The 20,039-nt window shown below is 39.8% G+C and overlaps 2 protein-coding genes and 1 pseudogene across 3 annotated transcripts in view; 1 reads left to right on the forward strand and 2 right to left on the reverse strand.

The window, feature by feature from the left end:
- The window catches only part of Ankrd27 (ankyrin repeat domain 27), a 52,965-nt gene extending 44,575 nt beyond the window's left edge, over positions 1 to 8,390 (forward strand). For both annotated transcript variants that reach the window (XM_076838696.2, XM_076838697.2), the window contains 7 exons: positions 42 to 239; positions 1,068 to 1,187; positions 2,223 to 2,384; positions 3,973 to 4,084; positions 5,184 to 5,262; positions 5,455 to 5,527; positions 7,054 to 8,390. In XM_076838696.2, coding sequence (XP_076694811.2) covers positions 42 to 239; positions 1,068 to 1,187; positions 2,223 to 2,384; positions 3,973 to 4,084; positions 5,184 to 5,262; positions 5,455 to 5,527; positions 7,054 to 7,290 — 981 coding nt within the window. In that variant the 3' untranslated portion in view covers positions 7,291 to 8,390. The remainder of the gene's footprint in view (positions 1 to 41; positions 240 to 1,067; positions 1,188 to 2,222; positions 2,385 to 3,972; positions 4,085 to 5,183; positions 5,263 to 5,454; positions 5,528 to 7,053) is intronic.
- A 1,762-nt stretch (positions 8,391 to 10,152) lies between these two features.
- Positions 10,153 to 11,045, reverse strand: LOC143384520 (KATNB1-like protein 1 pseudogene; annotated as a pseudogene).
- A 2,259-nt stretch (positions 11,046 to 13,304) lies between these two features.
- Positions 13,305 to 19,495, reverse strand: Pdcd5 (programmed cell death 5). Its single transcript, XM_076838452.2, has 6 exons — positions 19,307 to 19,495; positions 18,481 to 18,518; positions 16,280 to 16,341; positions 15,396 to 15,487; positions 14,413 to 14,484; positions 13,305 to 13,477 (listed from the first exon to the last, which is right to left on the reverse strand). The coding sequence occupies exons 1-6, from the start codon at positions 19,370 to 19,372 to the stop codon at positions 13,430 to 13,432; spliced, it is 378 nt and encodes a 125-aa protein (XP_076694567.1). The 5' UTR covers positions 19,373 to 19,495; the 3' UTR covers positions 13,305 to 13,429.
- Between the last annotated feature and the right edge of the window lie 544 nt (positions 19,496 to 20,039).

Consider the following 20,039-nt stretch of genomic DNA (forward strand, 5'->3'; position numbering starts at 1 on the left):
ATGATGTTTCTGTTTCTGTTTCCGTCTTCTGCATTTACTAGAAGCTGGCAAGGATTCCTACCAATGGGCTTGGCGTGAATGTGACCAACCTGGATGGCTCTTCCCCACTGCATGTTGCTGCCCTGCATGGTCGAGTGGACCTCATCGCCCTCCTATTGAAGCATGGTGCCAACGCAGGTGCCAGAAATACAAACCAAGCCGTCCCCCTCCACCTGGCCTGCCAGAAGGGCCACTTTCAGGTCTGGGCTTTGTCTTTTGGGCATTGTAGCAGGTGCTAGCTTTGGTAGCAGGAACTTACTTGGGGGAAATGTGCAGAGGGGAAAGGTCTTGGGGTCTAGCCCAGAGGACATTTCCTTCCTCCCACCCTGAAATTCTATAGTACACAGGGCAGGAGCACTTGGCAGCAGAACACAGAACTCTGGTGCTCCCTGGGAATGGAGCCAGCCCTCTGCCCATTGCCATTTACATCTGTGTGACCCAGAGCTGTCATTCTGATTCTGATCCCAGCAAGAGTTGTCTCCTACACTTGGGTCTTGATCATCTCTCCACCTTTAGGTCTGTGCCAAACAGTTTCATACTTTATGAGGTACAGTCGTGGCCCTGTAGGAGAGGGTCCAAGAGAGAATTTTGGAACAGTTTGTATTTTAAAATTACTATTTTTCTTATAGAAATTATCTGTGTGTACATTTTTTCTTTTTCCTTTATCAGTTCCATTGTAAACTCTTTAAAGACAAGGATTGTGTCTCAGGTCTTCATCTCTATCCTGAACACTCAGCAGTGTGCTTTCAGCATCAGCTTCCTAATCTGTAATATCTGAGTCATAATTCCACCTCTCCATAGGGTAGATGTAAAGATTAAACCAAAACAGTGGTGCTCAGTGCAGTGCCTGGCCCAGAGCAGACCCTCAGCAGATGGTACTTCCTCTGCCTCCAGCTGGTCTGCTTTCCCTGGGGTCAGACATATGTCTCAAGAGCCTTCTCAGTAAGCAGAGAGAAATCAGTTTCAAATTAGAGATTTCTTTTTGCACATTTTTAACTGAGGTTGAATTTTTTTCTTCTCTGAGCTAGGTGGTGAAGTATCTATTAGATTCTAATGTGAAACCCAATAAAAAGGATATAAGTGGAAACACACCCCTCATTTATGCCTGCTCCAGTGGCCATCATGAAGTCGCAGCACTGTTGCTACAGGTAAGGCCCCTCCCAGCTCCAGCAGGCCTTTTCCCCATTCTCTGAGCTGGTCCACCTGTTAGTCACAGGCCTCCAGAAGAGGATCTCTGCACCACATTTCCACAGTGGTTCTGTGTGGAAGGGAGCTGGTGCTGCGTCAGGGGGGCAGTGTTTAGGACCTGGGTTCTGCATTTGCTGGCGGTGTAAGCCTGACCTCACCTACCATGGGTAAGTTGAGTTGTTACCCTGAAGTGTGAGCCCAGTGGCCTTCTGGGTCACAGAGTCGGGAAAAACCCACCTTGTTCATAATCCACTTTGGTGGACTTTTTAAATGTGTGTAGTTTTAGATCAGTGTTATTTTCTCTTTAATTTAATGTAGAATGATCATTGATTAAGCCAGGTACAGTGATGTATCCCAGCAGCTTGGGAGGCCAAGGCAGGAGGATCACAAGTTCAAAGCCAGCCTTAGCAACTTAGTGAAGCCCTAAGTAACTTGTGATACCCTATCTCAAAATAAAACATAAAAAGGGCTGGGGATGTGGCTCAGTAGTTAAGCATCCCTAGGTTCAATCCCTCAAACCAAAAAAACAAAAAACAAAACAAAACCCAAAACCAAAACCAATAACAACACAATTTTTAATGGTCAAGTAAGTATGGATTTACCCTAGTGTTTTCTTTAATGTTTCTTATTTGTTTAAATTTAATCTGTTTTTTTCCCTGCTATAGTGACAAGTGCTGCAATAAACACCTTAGTTCATAAGTCCTTTCTTAGTGTTACTTTTTTAAAATATTTTTTTAGTTGTTGATAGACTTTTATTTTATTTATTTATATGTAGTGCTGAAAACTGAACCCAGTGCCTCACACATGCCAGGCAAGTTCGCTACCCCTGAGCCACAGCCCAGCCCCTCTTAGTGTTACTTTTATCCCCAACATTTTAAGAAAAATATCAGACATAGAAATTTAAAGACTTACAGTGAATACCCATGTGCCTACCCTGTAGATTCTGCCTTGAAGATTTTTTAGCATTCCTAATATTGTGCTGTTTCTCCTTCTAGCACGGGGCTTCCATTAACGCTACTAACAATAAGGGCAATACAGCTCTGCATGAGGCTGTGATAGAAAAGCATGTCTTCGTGGTGGAGCTGCTTCTGCTTCATGGAGCATCAGTTCACATCTTGAACAAGAGGCAGTGCACGGCCATAGACTGTGCTGAGCAGGTGAGTGTAGATAGCATTGGAGCTAGGAGTTCAGGCTCCCACACAGCCCTCTGTGGATTTCTCCCAGATCTGATCCTTGGGTCCCGGGCCAAGTCCACCTGTGTGGATAGATAACTGGTTGTTGTCACCTGGTTAAAGGTGGCAGGCTCAGGAAGCCAGGAATCATTCTTTCAGGGGTAGCTTCCAAAGGTCTGTGTTGAGGTACCCCAATTAGCACCCTGATCTGACATACTTAATGGGCGATCAAGTACAAAAGGGAAATAGCAAGTTCAGACACAATTCTGGTTTCACCATCCTTGCAGCATGATTGAGAAAGCTAGTTTTGTTTGTGGATTTAAAACTACTTGCCTGTATTCTCCACTACTGGGAGGGAGGAGGATGTCAAGTTCAAGTCCAGCCTGGGCAAGGCGAGACCCTGTCTCAAAATACATATGTACAGGGGCTGGGGATGTGGCTCAAACAGTAATGCGCTCACCTGGGATGCGCAGGGCGCTGGGTTCGATCCTCAGCACCACATAAAAAAATAAAAAATGAAGATGTTGTGTCCACCGAAAACTGAAAAATAAATATTTTTAAAAAAGTCAAAAAAATACATTCGTACATAAATAAAAGGACTGAGGGGATGTAGCTCAGTGGCAGAGTGCTTGCCTAGCATGTGCAAGGTCCTGGGTTCAATTCCCAGTTCTACAGAACAAAACTAAACCTGTGGAGTTCTGTGAGGGGAGTCCCCACAGGTCCCCACCCTCTCCAGTGCTGTGGGTGTTTATCATGGAGATTGGTGAGGAACAGTCCTTTCCTCCTGGGAGAAGGGAGCTCTTTCCAGCTTGTCTCTTCATGGTGAATCTTCATCTGATTTTCTAGTCAGAGTGGGAATGGACAGCTAGTAGGCTATTAAATGACCCCACTGATATGTTAAAGTTACCAAAATCCAGCCTAATCATAGGTTTATTATATTCATTTGAGTTTTCGGTGACTTTCTTTTAACTTTGATGTTGTCTTCATCTGGAGATGAAGTGTGGTTTAAGGAGATGTGTATGGCTGGCAAGGGGTGGGCCTGTGGGGAACAATTTTAGGTGTCAGCCGACTGGTTGAGGGATACCCAGCTGGCTGATGAAGCAGTGTTTCTGGGTGTATCTGTGTGCTTGATATTTCCTAAGGGAACTGAAGTATTTTAAACTTCAGTACTTAGTCTAAGGACATTGATGGTGACGGTTTTATTGAGTCCTTATTGCGTGGTGGCCCCTTGATAACCTCCCCTGACCGTACAATAATGGAGCCTGTTATTGCCACCCAGTTGCATGGAATGGTTAAACACCCAGCCCATGGTAACTGGTAGAGGGAGTCAGGTTCCAGATTCAGGTTTTTCTTTTTCTTTTTTCCTTTTTCTTTTGTGTGTGCTGTATGAGTGCTCTACCGCTGAGCTAACCCCCAGCACACAGGCTGCTCTTGCAACTAGGTTTTATGGCCTCAGTGTTTTGTTTGTAGTTGTTTTTCAGGTTTCTTTTGGTACAGTCACAGCTATATCAACAGATCAATAATATGCTAATGAAGAATTAAAGTTACTGTTACCTTTCCCTTGAAATTGTAGAATTCGAAAATAATGGAGTTACTTCAAGTAGTACCAAGTTGTGTTGCCTCATTAGATGATGTTGCCGAAATAGACCACAAGGAGTATGTGACCGTTAAGATCAGGAAAAAATGTAAGTGCTTACTTTTTTTCTATAGTTCTCAACTTAGGTTTATTTGCAAATTCATGGGTAGTGGATGGTTTTCATTTAATTGTAAATGTAAAATGTCATTATAGTTATGACTGGGAGGGATACACAGAAATGTATATTACCTTTGAATTTCTCAAATGAGGGTCAGTTTTTTTTTTTTTTTTAAATACTAGTTTTCTGGTTGATTATGTTTCCTGAGGAAATCAGACATTCCCAGCATTACCTCATTACCTGAAGATTTAGGCCTCAACTTACCCCCTGGAGAGGAGTAACCTATTGTAGATTGTTATGCCTCATATTCCAAAGCCACATGTTCTCTGGTGCATTTGCTAGACTTCCAGGGTGAATGCATCTTTTTGCCTTTTTTTTTTCCCGCCCAATGCTGGGGCTGAAGCCCCAGGACTGCTGTACCACTGAACTTCATCCCTGTCCCCAACTTTTAAAAAAGTACAGGTGTATGGAGATTGATAATAATTAGAATAGCAGTTACCAAATAGCTGTGGAAATATTTTCTCCTTTGTTAAAAGTTTAAAGGGGTCCTTGTTCTATTATCTTTAAGAAGTCCACATATTTGTAGTGCAATAATGTAAATAACTCCATTACATATCTGGATAATTCTTTTTTTTGGGGGGGGTGGGTACTGGGGATTGAACTCAGGGGGCACTTGAAGACTGAGCCAAATCCCCAGCCCTATTTTGTATGTTTATTTAGAGACAGGGTCTTACTGAATTGCTCACCACCTCGCTTTTGCTGAGGTTGGCTTTGAACTTGCAGTCCTCCTACCTCAACCTCCTGAGCTGCTGGGATTATAGGCATGTACTACCATGTACATATCTGGATAATTCTGAGGCTACCTCAGCATGATTGATTTTAATGGTGGAGTATGAGTGTATGAAGGATTTATCCTTGTTTTACAAAGGTTCCCATAGTAATAAATAGGTATTTGCTACTATAGTTAAGCAAAGTCAATGCTTAATTTTCTAAATTTTGTTAAACTAAGAAATTAGAAAGTTTGAGTCTGTGCTGTAATTTTAATATAATTATTTTTTAAGTTTTCAGTTATTTATTCTTTTATCTACAGGGAACTCAAAAATGTACGATCTACCAGATGAACCTTTTACAAGACAGTTTTACTTTGTTCACTCAGGTGGTCAGTTTAGGTGAGTATAAAAATCAAGTTGATTTCTGTACCTTGGCCCCCAAATATATTTAGAACAGAAGCAACATATCAACAGCTTTAATTACCTGTGGATGAATTCTCAGTAATAATGTCATCCAATGCTGCCATCTTGTGGCCAGAGTGTTTCACACCACTATTATTCCAAATATTTATTTTATATTTTGGGTTTCAGGGGGAAGACTTCTAGGGAGATTATGGCAAGAGATAGAAGTGTCCCTAATTTTACCGAAGGTTCTTTGCATGAGGTGAGTTATTAAACACTGACTTATAATCCTACTTTTTTTTAATATTTATTTTTTTAGTTGGACACAATATCTTTATTTATTTATTTTTATGTGGTGCTGAGGATTGAACCCAGGGCCTCACAGCCCCAGCCCCAATATATTCCTTCTTTTAAAAACCTGACTTTTTCAAAAGTGATCCACAGGAAACACATTTCTCCATGATAGTCATCTTCATTTAATAATAGTCTTCACTGTAAGAGTTAACAGCAATTAAGACTGCAGTACTTTAGTGGGACAGTCAAGAGTTTGGACTTCATTGATACATTTTAAAATATATTTCTGAGCAGAGAAAGGAGAGTGGTGAAAGGTGGGAAGCAGTAGTAAGCCTGGGAAGCTGCGGTTTCAGTATGTACAGTAGTTCTCTCCCATGCACCATTTAAAAAGTTTATTTGTCATAAAATGAAGCCTGCTTTACAATTTGTGCTATTTTTTCCTAAGGCATAGACAGTTGTTTATTTAGGAAAATAGATACACATTTAAGTAGGAAAGGGGGTTAATCCCAAGAGTGAGATGCCTGGTAAAGCAAGAATACACACTCAAGGGAGAATGCTTACTCTCTCCAGAGGGAGAGACAGCCCAATCTATGCTCAAAAAAAAAAAAAAAAAAAAAATCAAGTTGATTTTTGTACCTTGACCCCCAAATGTATTTAGAACAGAAGCAACATATGAACAGCTTTAATTAACTGTAAACAAATTACCTATGATTCTTAGAAATATGACTTTTCTTATTGTTGAGAATTGATAGCATAGGCTTGTTGGAGCAAAAAGTAAGTTTTAAATCATTTCTTTAGAACATTAAAGTGATTTATTTTTAAATTTTTTAATTGTAGATGGACACAATATCTTTATTTATTTATGTGGTGCTGAGGATCGAACGCAGTGTCTCACATGTGCTAGGCGAGTGCTCTACCACTGAGCCACAACCCCAGCCCAAGAACATTATAGTGATTTCTATTAACATGACTAATTTTTATTTCACACTTAATTTTCTGTAGCTTTGCTAATAGATTTGCTCCTTAGTGGGAAACCCACTAACTGAAATCTGCCTGAGTTCAATCAAGTTCTAGCTTCTCCCTTGCGGGACTTAGTTAGATGGCTTAACTGCTAGTCCTGTTTCCTCAGCTGTGGAGTGGGACTGCAGTATATATATTTAGAGTTACAAAGTGTGCAGATGTGTAAAGCACTTTCTCTGGGTGCTTTCTGTAGTTACACTGGTAGTGAGCATGTGACACACTGTCATCACAGGGATGTTAGAATTGAAAATATACTTGAGGAGTACTAAGCACATTGTCTGACACAGTAGCCCACAGGGGTAGATGGATGTATATTTTGTCAGTTTTAGATGTGACTGAAACACTTAATTTGACCAGTCAGATCAGATCATTATCCACCTACCTGACCAGGGCTGACTTAATGCTGTAGGTGCAGTGCGGTCATGTGGTTTATAATACAGTGCAGACATAAACTGAATTGTACATTTTCTTTAGCCTGAAAGGCAAGGAATCACACGGAAACAGAATAACCTGCCAGACCAGAGCAGATCTCAGACTGCTAATGAAGGAAAGAATGACTGGCCTGAGGAGAGGCCTAGACAGAAGCAAACTGCTCCTGGAAACAGGAGAATGCTCCGCAGGCACACTGTCGAAGACCCAGTTGTTCCCAAGGGCCCAGAGACTGCTGACAACCTATCCCTGCCCCAAGGGGCTGGTGTTTCCCAGTCTTAACAGTAATAAGTCATTGTTAAGTTTGCTGCCAAGAAGTGAGTATGCAATAAGATGATGCTGAGCATGAATACAGCTTAGGACTGAGTATACTTTCAAACATCTGGCTTGAAAGACTCTTCAGCAGAAAGTTCCTGAAAGCTTTTCTGTGGCTGAGGGAGTAAGTGCAACAAAAAATTTACCACCATCTCTCTCCTCTTCAAAGCTAATGAATACACTTGAAAGAAAATGGACAAAAATTTCAGTAGGGTCCAGCTCCTTAATTGGGATGTATGTTTCTAAGGATTTCCTGGTTATAGGGAGAGGTTTCACTGTCAGATTCTGATATTCTATGGAAAGGTGCTAAACCTCTGTGATGTGTATAAATTAGCAAGCCATAAGCTAAAATATCCTTCCTACCCACACTCCAGGATAATCTAAAGAGAAGCAATTTAGGTCACAGTAAGTTACTGTGGAGGCCATGCAGAAATGTCATATTGGAATGAAGAAATAGACCATGCAAAATGTTCCTTTGCAAAGCAACACTTGAACCAAAATATGCCCAAATGCCATTTTGATGTTCATTTTAGTAAAAAGGACATATCAGACCTGTTCTGCACTATATAGAAAAAGTTGGATATAATTTTTCTTCCAACAAAGTACAGATAATTGGTCACTGCACATATATACCTGTAGCAGTGTTTCTAGAAACATCCCTTTCCGTTAAAAACCTCCCTTAAATGTCACACCTGATGGATGGTTATTAGAGAATAGATTTGGCACATCTTTTCTTAGTCTTTTGATTCAGATTCAAAACTTGCAGCACAAACCAGGTCAAAGTTATTTTAAGTTAGAACTTATTGATTTTTATAAATTTCTATAGATTATACTGTTATTTTTTTATGTTATTGGTCTACAGCTTATAAACATGGGTTTGTCCTGAGTACATTTTCAAATAACTTTGTAATAGGGAAATGGTTTTGTGCATGTTCTTGGAAATTCTTGTGTGTATAGAAGGGAGGGGTTATTTTTCTACAAAGTAATTTATGATTTCTAATTTTCTAATGTGCCTTGGATATGTGCCAAATGATGGAAGAGAAACAGTAAACTTTATGATTCTTGAACGTGTCATGGTATTTTTTTTTTTTTTCCCAATACTGGGGATTGAACCCAGGGCCTCATGCATGCTAGGCAAGTTCTGTACCAAGCCATATCCCCAGTCCCATGGTATGCTTTTTTAATGTTTTGTGATGGAGATTTGTTTCTCAGCCCCTTTAATAAACATGTGCTTTGTGTGTGGAAAAATGGTCCCCCTTGGATGGATGTATATTTTGTCAGTTTTAGATGTGACTGAAACACTTAATTTGACCAGTCAGATCAGATCATTATCCACCTACATGAACAGGGCTGACTTAATGTGCTTAAGGTGCTGTGCTGAGGGACCACAAAAATGTTTTCTTTTAAAATCAAAACAATAAATACAATACAGCTTCCTAGTACAAACACAAAATGGAACACTGTTGCTTTACCAATTTATTAATTTTTCTTCTCTTTCCTTTTTTAACCAAAAGAACATTATTAACTTAAATTGCTGTGGTCTTTTATCATACTAATTAAGAAGTATGTCATATAATTTATTGGCATAGGCATTCTCAATATGCATACATGTACATGTGCTAGTAACTAATTTTATGGATGGTACAGTATAATTTTGAAAATGCTTTGATGTATAAGCATTTTTTAAGAAATATTAAGTGAATTTACTCAAATGAAGGAAGTTTAATGATACAGAATTAAAAATATTTAAAATGAAAATATTAAAAAACATTAAAGTAAAAATAAATCTGCATACAATAAAAAGTGAATATAAATTAGCCAACTCTATGGACATTTCCAGTTAAACATTCATATAAACGTACACTCACCTTTTTCTTTATAGGGATAACACATACGTACATGATGTGAAATTCTGACAAAAAAAAATCAGAACTTCTAACAACATTTTCAAGTTTTAAAAATAGTATGGAAAATGTTTCAACCACATTCTACATGAATGTAGACCTCTGATTTAATTTCATGATTTTATCATGCCAGAATGAATCATGGTTGGTTTTAATTTTTAAGTTTTTTTGGGGCACTTGGATTGAATCCAGGGGTACTTAATCACTGAGCTATATCTCCAGCCCTTTTTATTATTTGTTTTGAGACAGGGCCTCCCGTAAGTTGCTGAGGCTGGCCTTAAATTTGTGATCATCCTGCCTCAGCCTCCCAAGTGGCTGGGATTGCAGGCATGTACCACCATGCCTGGCAGGTTTTTAAAAACAGATATTGGTATCATAACACATTGGCTTATTAATAATTAAGGCATTTGTATACACAGTATCTCAGTATGGACAAAAATTTTTAACATTATTTACTATGATGTTTTAAACTTTGAAAGTCTATTCAACATTAATAGCTGCACATATACAAGTGGTTTTTATAAAACAATAAAAAATTAATGATAGTCTTTGTAGTTCCTAGTCCTGTCTTATTTTTTCACATAGTATAAATTATATTCTCATGGAGGACTGCATTAGGACCCAGTAGTTCTTAAACAGTGTTACCAGATAACCACATAAAGCCCAAATGCAGCAAAGGCAAACAATCTTTGTAGTGCACTTTCATCTCATTGAAGTTGAAGCTGTTCGTTTTGGATATTTTTCCACTTTAATGTGAAGTAGATTGTTTCAAGGTTTTCATTAGTGGTTTCATTATGTGGCTTTTTAAAAGAAAAAAAATGGTTTTAATTTCTTCCACACTTCACAGTTCTCAGATCAATTTTTGGAAATCATATAGTTCAAGATGTTTTGAGTAATCAAATGCTCTTTAGTAGACAAAAATCTCTCAATTCAACTATAATAAATAAGCATCCACATCCTTAGCTATAATACCACTGTATCCTGGAACCAAAGTAAGATGGTTTTCTTGTTCCTACAGGCCACGTAATTGTTTTAAAATCCTGAATATTTCCATCATTTATAATTTTTTGAGTGATAGTTCTGACCACCTTTTTATTACAGCTTGAAGCCAGTTTAAACCAACTATCACATATTCTTCAAATTTGCTTTTAAGTAATGACTTTACAAGAGGCAACAAGTCTACACAGCAGCCAAGTGAAATCTATTGTTTTTCTTTCTGTAAACTATTAAACAGGCAGGCAATCTACCTCAACTCCAAGATCTTCTATCCTCCCCAAATAAGTTACAAGTTCACTTACACTTCTCCAGAAAGTTAAAGCTACACTCAATCTCAAATTCCTGCTGAACCAAACTTAGGCCTTTGTTTCATGATCCTGAGAAACCTCAGGAAAAAACCCCTCCGTATTTAGATGATGGGTTTTCTGTGAAGAACCAGAATCACTGTGGAGTTAACCAAATATCTTCAACTATCATGGCTATAATTTTTCATGCAGGTGGCCTGCACAAGCCAGTTCATTTTATTTGCCATATCATAGCCCTCACTTATAGGGAACTATTTTTTTCTGTAATAAGGATTTGGATAAAGATGTTGAATTTTTTTTTTTTTTTTGGTGATGGATCATCTTTCAAAATTTATCTGGACTTCACAGCTTGTCCAACTGTTGTATTTATATAAACAGCCAACTCTTCTGGAGATTTCTTAACCTCCTTCATATTCTTATTAGTGAATTTTTAGATCTGTTTTCTAGGATGATCAATGGAATGATCCTCAATATTACAAACGTTCCATTTTTTAACATTGTGAGTTTCAGATGCCATAATCTCTTCAACATGGGCGCCTCAGCCCCGTGCTGGCACTGGCAAACAGCCACTGGACAGCCTAGGCCAGGCCCCACTTGAGTCATTCAAACGCAGATTCGCTGCCCACCATAATAGGGCCCCCCTATAGGCGTCTCCTGATGCATAATCATTTAATTCTGTCTCACTGAATAGAATTGGCAAGCCAGGAAACAGGTTCAGAGAAACAAGGGTCTGATTTGCTTGAGATCTGAGGGTCAAGGTCAAATTGGCAGTGGCATCTGAATTGGCTGTTTCAAGCTTGGTGTGCCCTTCATCTGGAGAAAAAGTCCTGAATGAAACCGTCGGCCTTTGGGGAGTTTCCTTTTGAGCTATTGCAGTAAAGTAATTAGTAGTAGGAGCCATCTCAATTGACTAGCTCATTATACCTCTGTTTTTCCACTTTTTTCCTAGCTTGAAAGAAAAAATAATTTTACAGTTCACAAATAAGTAACGCCTGAATTTCTATTTCTGTGTAAGTTTTGAGTACAAAGGATTGCCAGCTCACTGACTTAAATTTAAAAGTTTAGAATAACCACTCCTCACTTCTTAGCAGTATTCTCCACCCTTTGTGCCTTCAATAACTTCTATCCTTGTATACACAATCGCTTTCCATTCTCAAGTGTCTTTGAAAGGAACATCTGACAATCTTTAAACACATTCACATGGTAGTTGGAATTAGGACACTAGTTATTCTGAACAAGAAAATGTAACAAAACTTGCTAATTATCTAATGTGCTGTTAGCATTTTTTTTTCTTATTTTTTTAGTTGTAGACGGACACAATGCCTTTATTTATGTGGTGAAGACTGAACCCAAGTGCCTCACATGTGCGAGGCAAGCACTCTATCATGAGCTACAACTCCAGCCCCTGCTTTTTACATTTTTATGTCAATGAGGTCTAAAGCAAAATCTATAAATGGGTTCTCCCAGAACAGATTTTGACTACAATTCTATTTCTTAAAAAAATAAAAAATTTAATTTTCTTAATGGTCATAACTCATTTATTCAGAAATTAGACACTTATTCCAACACTTTCTTTTGTGGTGCTGGGGCTCAAACTCAGGGCCTCCAGCATGCCCTCTACCACACCAAGCCACACCACCAACCCTTATGATGACTTTGTTTACTATGGTTACAAATTTCAAATATTGTAAAATCTCAAATATAGTTTAAATGTGAGCAGTATGCTGTGTTTAAAGCCAACTTGGACCGTAAACAACATTTCCCACTGCTACCAATCCTATTCATCTCATTAAGTGTTGTGAATTCACTCCTGTTCTGTTTCGCAGAACTAAGGCATTTAAAAGATTACACCAAACAGCTTAGTAATTAAGTTTAATGATCTAAATGTATGAGAGAAGGTTTTCTTTTTTTAAAAAAATATTTTTGTTATTAATGGACCTTTATCTATTTATTTTTAATATGTGGTGCTAAGAATCGAACCCAGTGCCTCACACATGCTAGGCAAGTGCTGTACCACTGAGCCACAACCCCAGCCCGAAAGGTTTTCATAACCTAGTGCAAGTAAAGCTCAGTATGAGATGACATTTGCCTTAAAATCATCTGCAGCTTTATTAGTAAAAAACTCAAAAACATTTCTACCAAAATGTAACTGCTCAACTCAAACTAGATTTTAATCATTAAAGTCATTTGTCTTGGAGCTGGGTCGTAGCTCATTAGTACAGTGCTTGTCTAGCATGTGTGAAGCATAGGGTTCAATTCTCAGTACACTGCATATAAATAAATAAAAAAGACCCATTGACAACTTTAAAAAAAATTTTTTTTAAAGTCATTTGTCTTACAAACATTTTTACTGTTGAAGTATTATTACCAGTTTGTCCCAGTTATTGTGGCTGATTTTAATCAATGGAAGTATCACTCCAGCTGTTTTGATGGGAGTGATAAACGTTACATAATTTAATCTCAAGGCCTTTGAAAAGCATATTACAAAAGAAATCAAAGTCAGGGATTTTCTTGCATTAAGTGGAAGTACTACCTGCAGAAATATTAGTCACATTCAGATAGTAGAGCTGAGTCACTGTCCCTGGGTTTTATTTCCCAGTGTTTCTGGCTGCTGTGGTTGGTGTTTTCTTCCTATTGAAGCATGCTGGAACAACTTGTATTTCTCCTGCATTCATGCTGCTAAGCACTCAAATGCTTTTGGTAGGAAGGGAAATACATTCAAAATGCAGATCTTCTGGTCACTTGGCAGATACTGAAATAACTTACCACAACTTGCTTTATTTTGAATAACAAGTTTATTTTTTAAAGGCATATAGATAATAAACAAAGTAAACATTTAAACAGATCTTAACTTCTGTACTAGAATTGTTTTATTAAGGTCCAGTCTCTAAACATTTTAGCTCAATAATCATCATCTTCATCAGAGTCCATTACTTTTCTTCTGTTGAACTAGGGGAAAAATTAAATGAATGTCATAACGTATTTAATAAAGCATAACTCAGATTTCTGAAAAGAAAAATTTCTACCCACTCAGGACTGTGTGTATGTCTATTTTTTTTGTGGTGTTGGGGACAGAACCCAGGGTCTCATGCACGACAGGCAAATGAGTTACATTCCCAGTCCTATGTCTTTAAAACAACTTCATGAGCAAAGAGGGCAGCAGTTGGGCGACAGGAACCTTAAACATTAAAACCTCAATAAATAAAGTTTCTTCCAGAACTTCCATGTGAGAAGCCATCTATGAACTAAAACGATGTTGAAGCCATTAGTCTGGAAAGCCTGGTATCAGGAACTCCCAGCAACAATCCTGCTGATTTGAGAATGCCTGGTTCATGTGGCCTCCTAGCTCTGTCACAAGCTCAGTACAGCATCAGAGATGGGACGACCACTTAGCTCCATCACAAGTTCAGTATAGGATAAGAGATGGGATGACCCACTGGAGTCATCACACAGCCTCTAGGAGATGGGTGTGGCTTGCCAAAATGCCAATCAACCTGTGTACTGCAAGCCCCCTGCCACACTGAGAAGCGAGCACCAAGACTCCTCCTGCTGAAACCTTATCCCTGCCTTTGATGTACTCCTCCTTAAATAAAGAGTACCCTCCTGTTTCAGTTGTTCAGTTCCAGCTCTTATTAGGACTGGAAAGCCTATCAGGCACCCCCGCTTTTTATCTAATTTCTGGCTCTGCCTTTATTTCTTAATAATTATTTCAGACTTAATTATTTCAGACTGAGCAGGAACGTACCCTGATGGGGTGTGCTGGTCACCCCACAATATTTCCATGTTATAAAACTGTCTAAATACTGAAAGATGTTTTGATATGGCAGTTGTATATTCAACCCTTAACATTTAATGTATCAACCTTTTCATTTGCAGAAACTTACTTTAACTGTTGTTTTCTTTTCTGTTTGTTGGCTTACTTTTTCAAGGATTTCTATTAAGCCTTGTTCTGATACCTAGGATAATCAGGAAAAAAGAGAGAGAGAGAGAGAGAGAGAGAGAGAGAGAGAGAGAGAGAGAAAAGAGGAAAGGAGTGAGTTAGGGGGTTAGAACTACTGGTTTAAGTTCCAACTAAATTGGCTTTGCTATATTCCTCAGTGGGAGAATAGATAATATTCACCAAACAGCTCTTCAGAAAAGTTCAAAACAAACATATTTATAAGAACATCTTTATCATCACTAGTAGACAATGAAAAATACACCACTGTGTTGTCAGGGGAAAGACATTCTACCTCTGCCCATGAAAAGCTTAAACCCAACCTTGGAGGAAACACCACCCTCAAAAAGATCAACAGGTTGTCTTTCTCACATGCTAGGCGCCAAGTGCTCTACCACTGAGCCACAACCCCAGCCCGAGGGAAGGTTTTCTTAGTTGTTCTTAGTGTAAAGGGCTAAGGAAGCAGCAGGTGGAACTTGAAAGAAGGCTAGGCTTGCCAGATGATCCCCACACCTCATGGCCTTTCAGCAACACAAATGATAATCAAAGGATTAAAATCTCTCCTCATTTGCAAACAAAACCTAACTTCTACCTAAACAGGTAGTATTTTAATTGATATTATTGACAAGCCTTGTTTCCAGTGCAGGAAATAATTTAAGTTAAGCTAGCTAACCCTAAGTCATTGGGTCACACAGACATCAGCAAGGTTCCATAGCAATGTCAGGAAAGGAGAAAGCATAGCATTTCGAGAAAGGCAATTATCTTTCAGAACTGATGACTGTTTTATCCTTTAAAAAATTCTTCACAGGAGAAAAAAGCAAAATCCCACAAATTTTATAATTGGATGAACAGTAAATTGACCTGGGGAAGCCATGTTTTGATAAAGCAGGTAAGAGTGGGTAAAATTCCCTCAAGGTAGGCCAAGCTCACCTTCCCGCTGAGTTGTCCATATCTTGCCAACTGTATAAGATAATTTTCTACTGCTTTAGTTTTTTCAGGCTTTACAAGGGCTAAATTACTTACTGTAAAGAAAAAAAACATACAAAAAGACATCAAAACTAAATGAACTCATATTTATATTATACCTTAAAACTACGAATTGACGTTTCCAAAGCAGTTCACAAGCGTGTATTGTCTCCAAATCAGAGAAGTAGGTAGGGCACACAATGGCTACTCCTCTTAAAGCCAGAGTTCACCCATGTCAATCACAGTTGTACAGCCAAGATTAAACTTGGGTTCTCAGATTTTAAGCCCCATACTGTCTTGTTTCTTAAAATGACTGCCTTCTGAAAAGTAATTTATTTATTACTATGCATATAAAATGATGGTGATCATCTACAGCTATCTGTCCTTTCTGAACTCAAATTGAGCTTACATTTACAACACAGAAGATACAGAAGATAGTTCCTTCTGATTGGCTAATTTTTTTCTATGTATTTTTTTTTGTTTTATTATAAAAAACTGCATATACAACAAAACCAAGACTGTCACCAATCCTTAAGTCCCCATCACCCATGTCAAACAGGCAACAATTTGACTGTTTCTATTTTAGAGTTGTTTTCTACCAATTTTACTGAAAAGACACTTGGAAAAGATTTTCTTGCTAAGAAGAGAAGTGAGCTGGCAGTTTTAACAATTCAACAATTCAAGGAATTTTCTCTAGGTTTATAAATTTCACACTTCTTACAAATAATGTTATCTCAAGTATTTTTAGGTAAAACAGACATTTACTCTAGAGAGCAGTAACTGCATATGTATCTCCCCAATCAAGCCAATTTTATGGAAATATCTTAAAGGAAATGGAAGATGCTTACACCTGGCCCGGGCTGACTGATCCAGAACTTGGGCCAAGATACTGTTTCTCATTTCTGCTTCCCTACAATAAAAACATAGGTCAAGCAAAATTAGAACTAGGCTGTCAGCATACCTACAGAACATACATAAAAAGTAACAAAATGTTTCTTACGATAGACACCTGTGATACACAGACTGTGCTGTGGTGTTTCTGCCTTCAAATAGCCAGCTTTGTTATATGGTTGTAACCCTACCATGTTTTCAGGAAACTTAAATATTTTCATAATTAGAGAGGAGTTTCAGTTCAACCACATTTACCAAAATTTTAAGTACCTATTGTGTGATAGGTGCTTGAAACTTAGTGGGATTTCAGGCAATGAGAATCACCAATTAATTGATTAATCTGTGCCGTTTCCAGGGACAGGAAGGACATATTAGAGATAAGCTCAGGCCCAGGGAAGACATATTAGAGAGACACAGGTCACCACGGCCGAGCTAAAACCAAATACAGTTGCTCAGGGATCTCAGTTCTATTTTTGAGTGGAGAAGGGTAGTAAGATTATAACTCTGCAACTACTCTTGCTTCTTTCTATATACTCAAAGAGGAACTAGTTCATATTCGTAGGGCAATGGTTTCAAACTTTAATGTAGTAAATTAATTTTTTTTTTTTCCTCAAGTGAAGCCCTTCAGGGAACCTGAAGGGTGTACTCTGGCTGCATTAGAGAGCTGGGGCTTGTTGTGCCCACTATTCATTTCAACCTAGGAGCCCTAGAGATTAAGGAATACAGTTTAAAGATACAATTCCTGAGTACTTAAAATCTGCTATTAAGTAGTAGTAGTATTATATTTCACTCAATCTAAAATGTCACCCATTGTAAGATGCACCATAGTTTTATGTATTTTTAAGAGTTTTTTTTTTTTTTTTTTTAAAGGTACTCTAGTTTATGGGTCTCTTAAGAGGCCCCCACTCAAAGCTGGTGTCAAAAAGCAACATGCATGGGCTGGGGTTGTGGCTCAGTGGTAGAGCACTTGCCTAGCATGTGTGAAGCACTGGGTTCAATCCTCAGCCCCGCATGTAAATAAACAAAGGTCCATCAATAAGTAATAAAAATATTGAGGAAATAAAAGCAATATGCTCTATAAAAGATAAACAAGAAATAAGCCTGCCATGCAACAGCAAGGAATTCTTCATGTATCTGACCCAAAGTGGAGGAAGGAAAAAATAAAAGTTCCTCTGAAAATTTGAACAGCAAGCTTTAGTTTTACAGGGTTTCTGTCTGACTTCACACTACCAGGCAAGAGGGAGAAGAGAACCTCAAACAAAATTTTAAAAGATCTCAGATTTCAAATGAATCCAAGAAATGGCAGAAGTAAAAGTAAATACTCTGTGGAAGAATCCAGGACAAGCAATCAATTATAATGCATTCCAATTTCAAATGTTAAAATGTGAAAAAATGTACTTCTCAGAACCAACAAAATTTGAATAGTTTTACTTCCTTCATATCACTCAGTGTTTATCATCTGCCTTTTTCTAAACCCTCACTTTCTTGCCTACCTCTAAAAACCCAATACAGTGCCTGACCCAAAGCAAATGACAAAGGGAGTTTAAAAGGTAGCATGAGGACACGGGGGGAAGAATCAGGAGTTGTTCAACTGTTTAAAGTTATATGAGATGAAAAACTTCTAGAGCTATTGTACAACAATGTGAATACAGTGACCACTACCGAATAGTATACTTAAAAACAAGAATAGCTGCAATAGTAAATTTTATTACTTTTTTTTTTACCCCAAAAGAAAAAAATAGGCAGTATGATGGGGCAATCAAATATTCATTTGATTAACTTGGCCAGTGAGGTGCTCTGCCTTCTGCTGGTATAAAAATGAGACTAGTATAATGGGTGATATTTATTTTTATTATTTTTTAAACAGATGATATTTACTGAAGTGTTCAACTGTCACAACACACCAATGAATTAGTTCTATTATGCTGTGTTAAGGCAGTCACAGTTTAGCAGATAAACAGTAATTGTAATACAAGGTATTAAATGTGTATTTAATTAACAAATAATAAAGATTCCTCGATGACAACTCATGGCAAAAATCACTAGGCCAGGACAAGGTTCAAGGCTTATACACCTGTAAACATTTCGGGTGGGGTGGGGGTTTGGTTCATTTGATGAAACCACCTCTCAAGAAGTTCAGATGTCCAGCCCATCATACCTGTGTTTTGCTTCTTGTTGTGCTGCATCGCTAGGATCCTGAAAAAAAAATTTTTTTTTTCATTGAGTGTAATTTCACAAAGGGGTAAAAACAGAACCCATTCTGCTTTCTTTCTGATACATACTAGAGACAGCTTTTCTAATAATCAAAACCTGGGCTCAGAGAAGTCAGCGAGATAGTCTCCATGAACTTCTGAAGTCACAACTCATAGAACGTTTGAGAACACAGACAACCCCGGTTTCCTACACTACGCTTCCTAAAACGTGCCTCCGAATTAGGGGCACTGATGATGCAAACCACCTGGCTCCATCCCTAACCCGCTCCTCCCCGGCTTCGCGCTACAGGCAGGCGCTCCTCCAGCCCCGGGTCCCGGACCTGACCAGTCGGCTGTCCCGCTCCGTCGGGGCTGGAGTTCGCCGGTCCCCGCGCCTGAAACACAGCGGGCCCTCAACGGAACGCGAGGCCACTCGGGGTACAACAACTCAATTCTAGAAAAACTGGGTTCCGATCGGCGGGCACGGCAGTGGACGATGGCCAGCCCCGAAAGCCGAGGCTGAGGGAGGGGCGAGGCTAAGGTTTTCCCCCGGGCGAACGTCCGGCCCAGCGAACCCCCTCGGGGGCTGCCAGACCCTCATCCAGAACCACCGCGCACGTGCTCGGCGCCAGCCCGGGACCCCGCGACTGGGAAGGGGCCTCGGCGGCCCCAGGGTAGGCTACGACCCCGCGGGGGCAGCGGACAGGTCCACGGCCCGGGAGGCTAACGCCCGAGCGCTCAGCCGGGTGCCGTGCGCTCCACCCCAGGCGAGGGCGGCGCCCGCACGCTCACCCCGTGCTTCGCCTGCAGCTCGGCCAGCCTCTGCTTCCTCAGCGTCTCCAGCTCCTCGTCCGCCATGCTGCGGCCGACGGGGGTCGAGCAGCCGCCGCGCTCTCGGGCCCACTCGGAGCGATCTCGAGCCCACTCAGAGGGACCTCCGCAGCCCCTGGGCGCGATCACGACGCTCACTACTGCGCAGGCGCCCTCAGCGCCCAGGCATCACCAATCCAGCCCCGAGCACTCAGGGCGCCCGGGAGAGGCCCGATTCCCCGATCGCTGGCTGCTGGGCTTGGGCGGGTGGCGGGATAGCGGTATGGTGGGGAGGGACCCTAGACTGAAATCTCCCGCGGAGCCTGGGGACCTAACCTCCCTGCCCGCATTCCACGGCTGTAAATGCGTGGATGCCGGCTGGGAAAAAACTGGACTGCGATTTGGAAAAAGAAACTAATCTAGATCTATGTCGTCAACAAGGAGAATAGTTATAGGTGGAATTTGTTGGGACCTTTAAAGTGCTAGGCTCATCGCATCACCATTGATAGACGAGGAACCAGGGGCTCAGAATGGCAAAGTGGAGTGATGGAAATGTACCAGAACTGCATTGTGGCGATGGCTGCACAGTTCTTAAATGTGCTTTAAAAAAAAAAAAAAAAAAGTTGTACACTTAAAATGGCTTGGGGTAACAGTGGGAGGACAAAGTCGAAGACACTCGCGGAAGGCCCCCCCACCCCAGCCATTGGACAAGTTA

The sequence above is a fragment of the Callospermophilus lateralis genome, chromosome 18, assembly GCF_048772815.1.
Source record: "Callospermophilus lateralis isolate mCalLat2 chromosome 18, mCalLat2.hap1, whole genome shotgun sequence".
Lineage (NCBI taxonomy): Eukaryota > Metazoa > Chordata > Mammalia > Rodentia > Sciuridae > Callospermophilus > Callospermophilus lateralis.

Excerpts from the sequence above, each read along its gene's own strand:
- Pdcd5 (XM_076838452.2), bottom strand. The coding sequence starts at position 19,372 with ATGGCGGACGAGGAGCTGGAGACGCTGAGGAAGCAGAGGCTGGCCGAG. Across the intron at positions 15,488-16,279 it reads TCAGTCAGCCCGGGCCAGGT|TAAGTAATTTAGCCCTTGTA; the intron begins GTAAGCATCTTC and ends TTTTCTTTACAG. Across the intron at positions 14,485-15,395 it reads ATGGACAACTCAGCGGGAAG|GTATCAGAACAAGGCTTAAT; the intron begins GTGAGCTTGGCC and ends TGATTATCCTAG.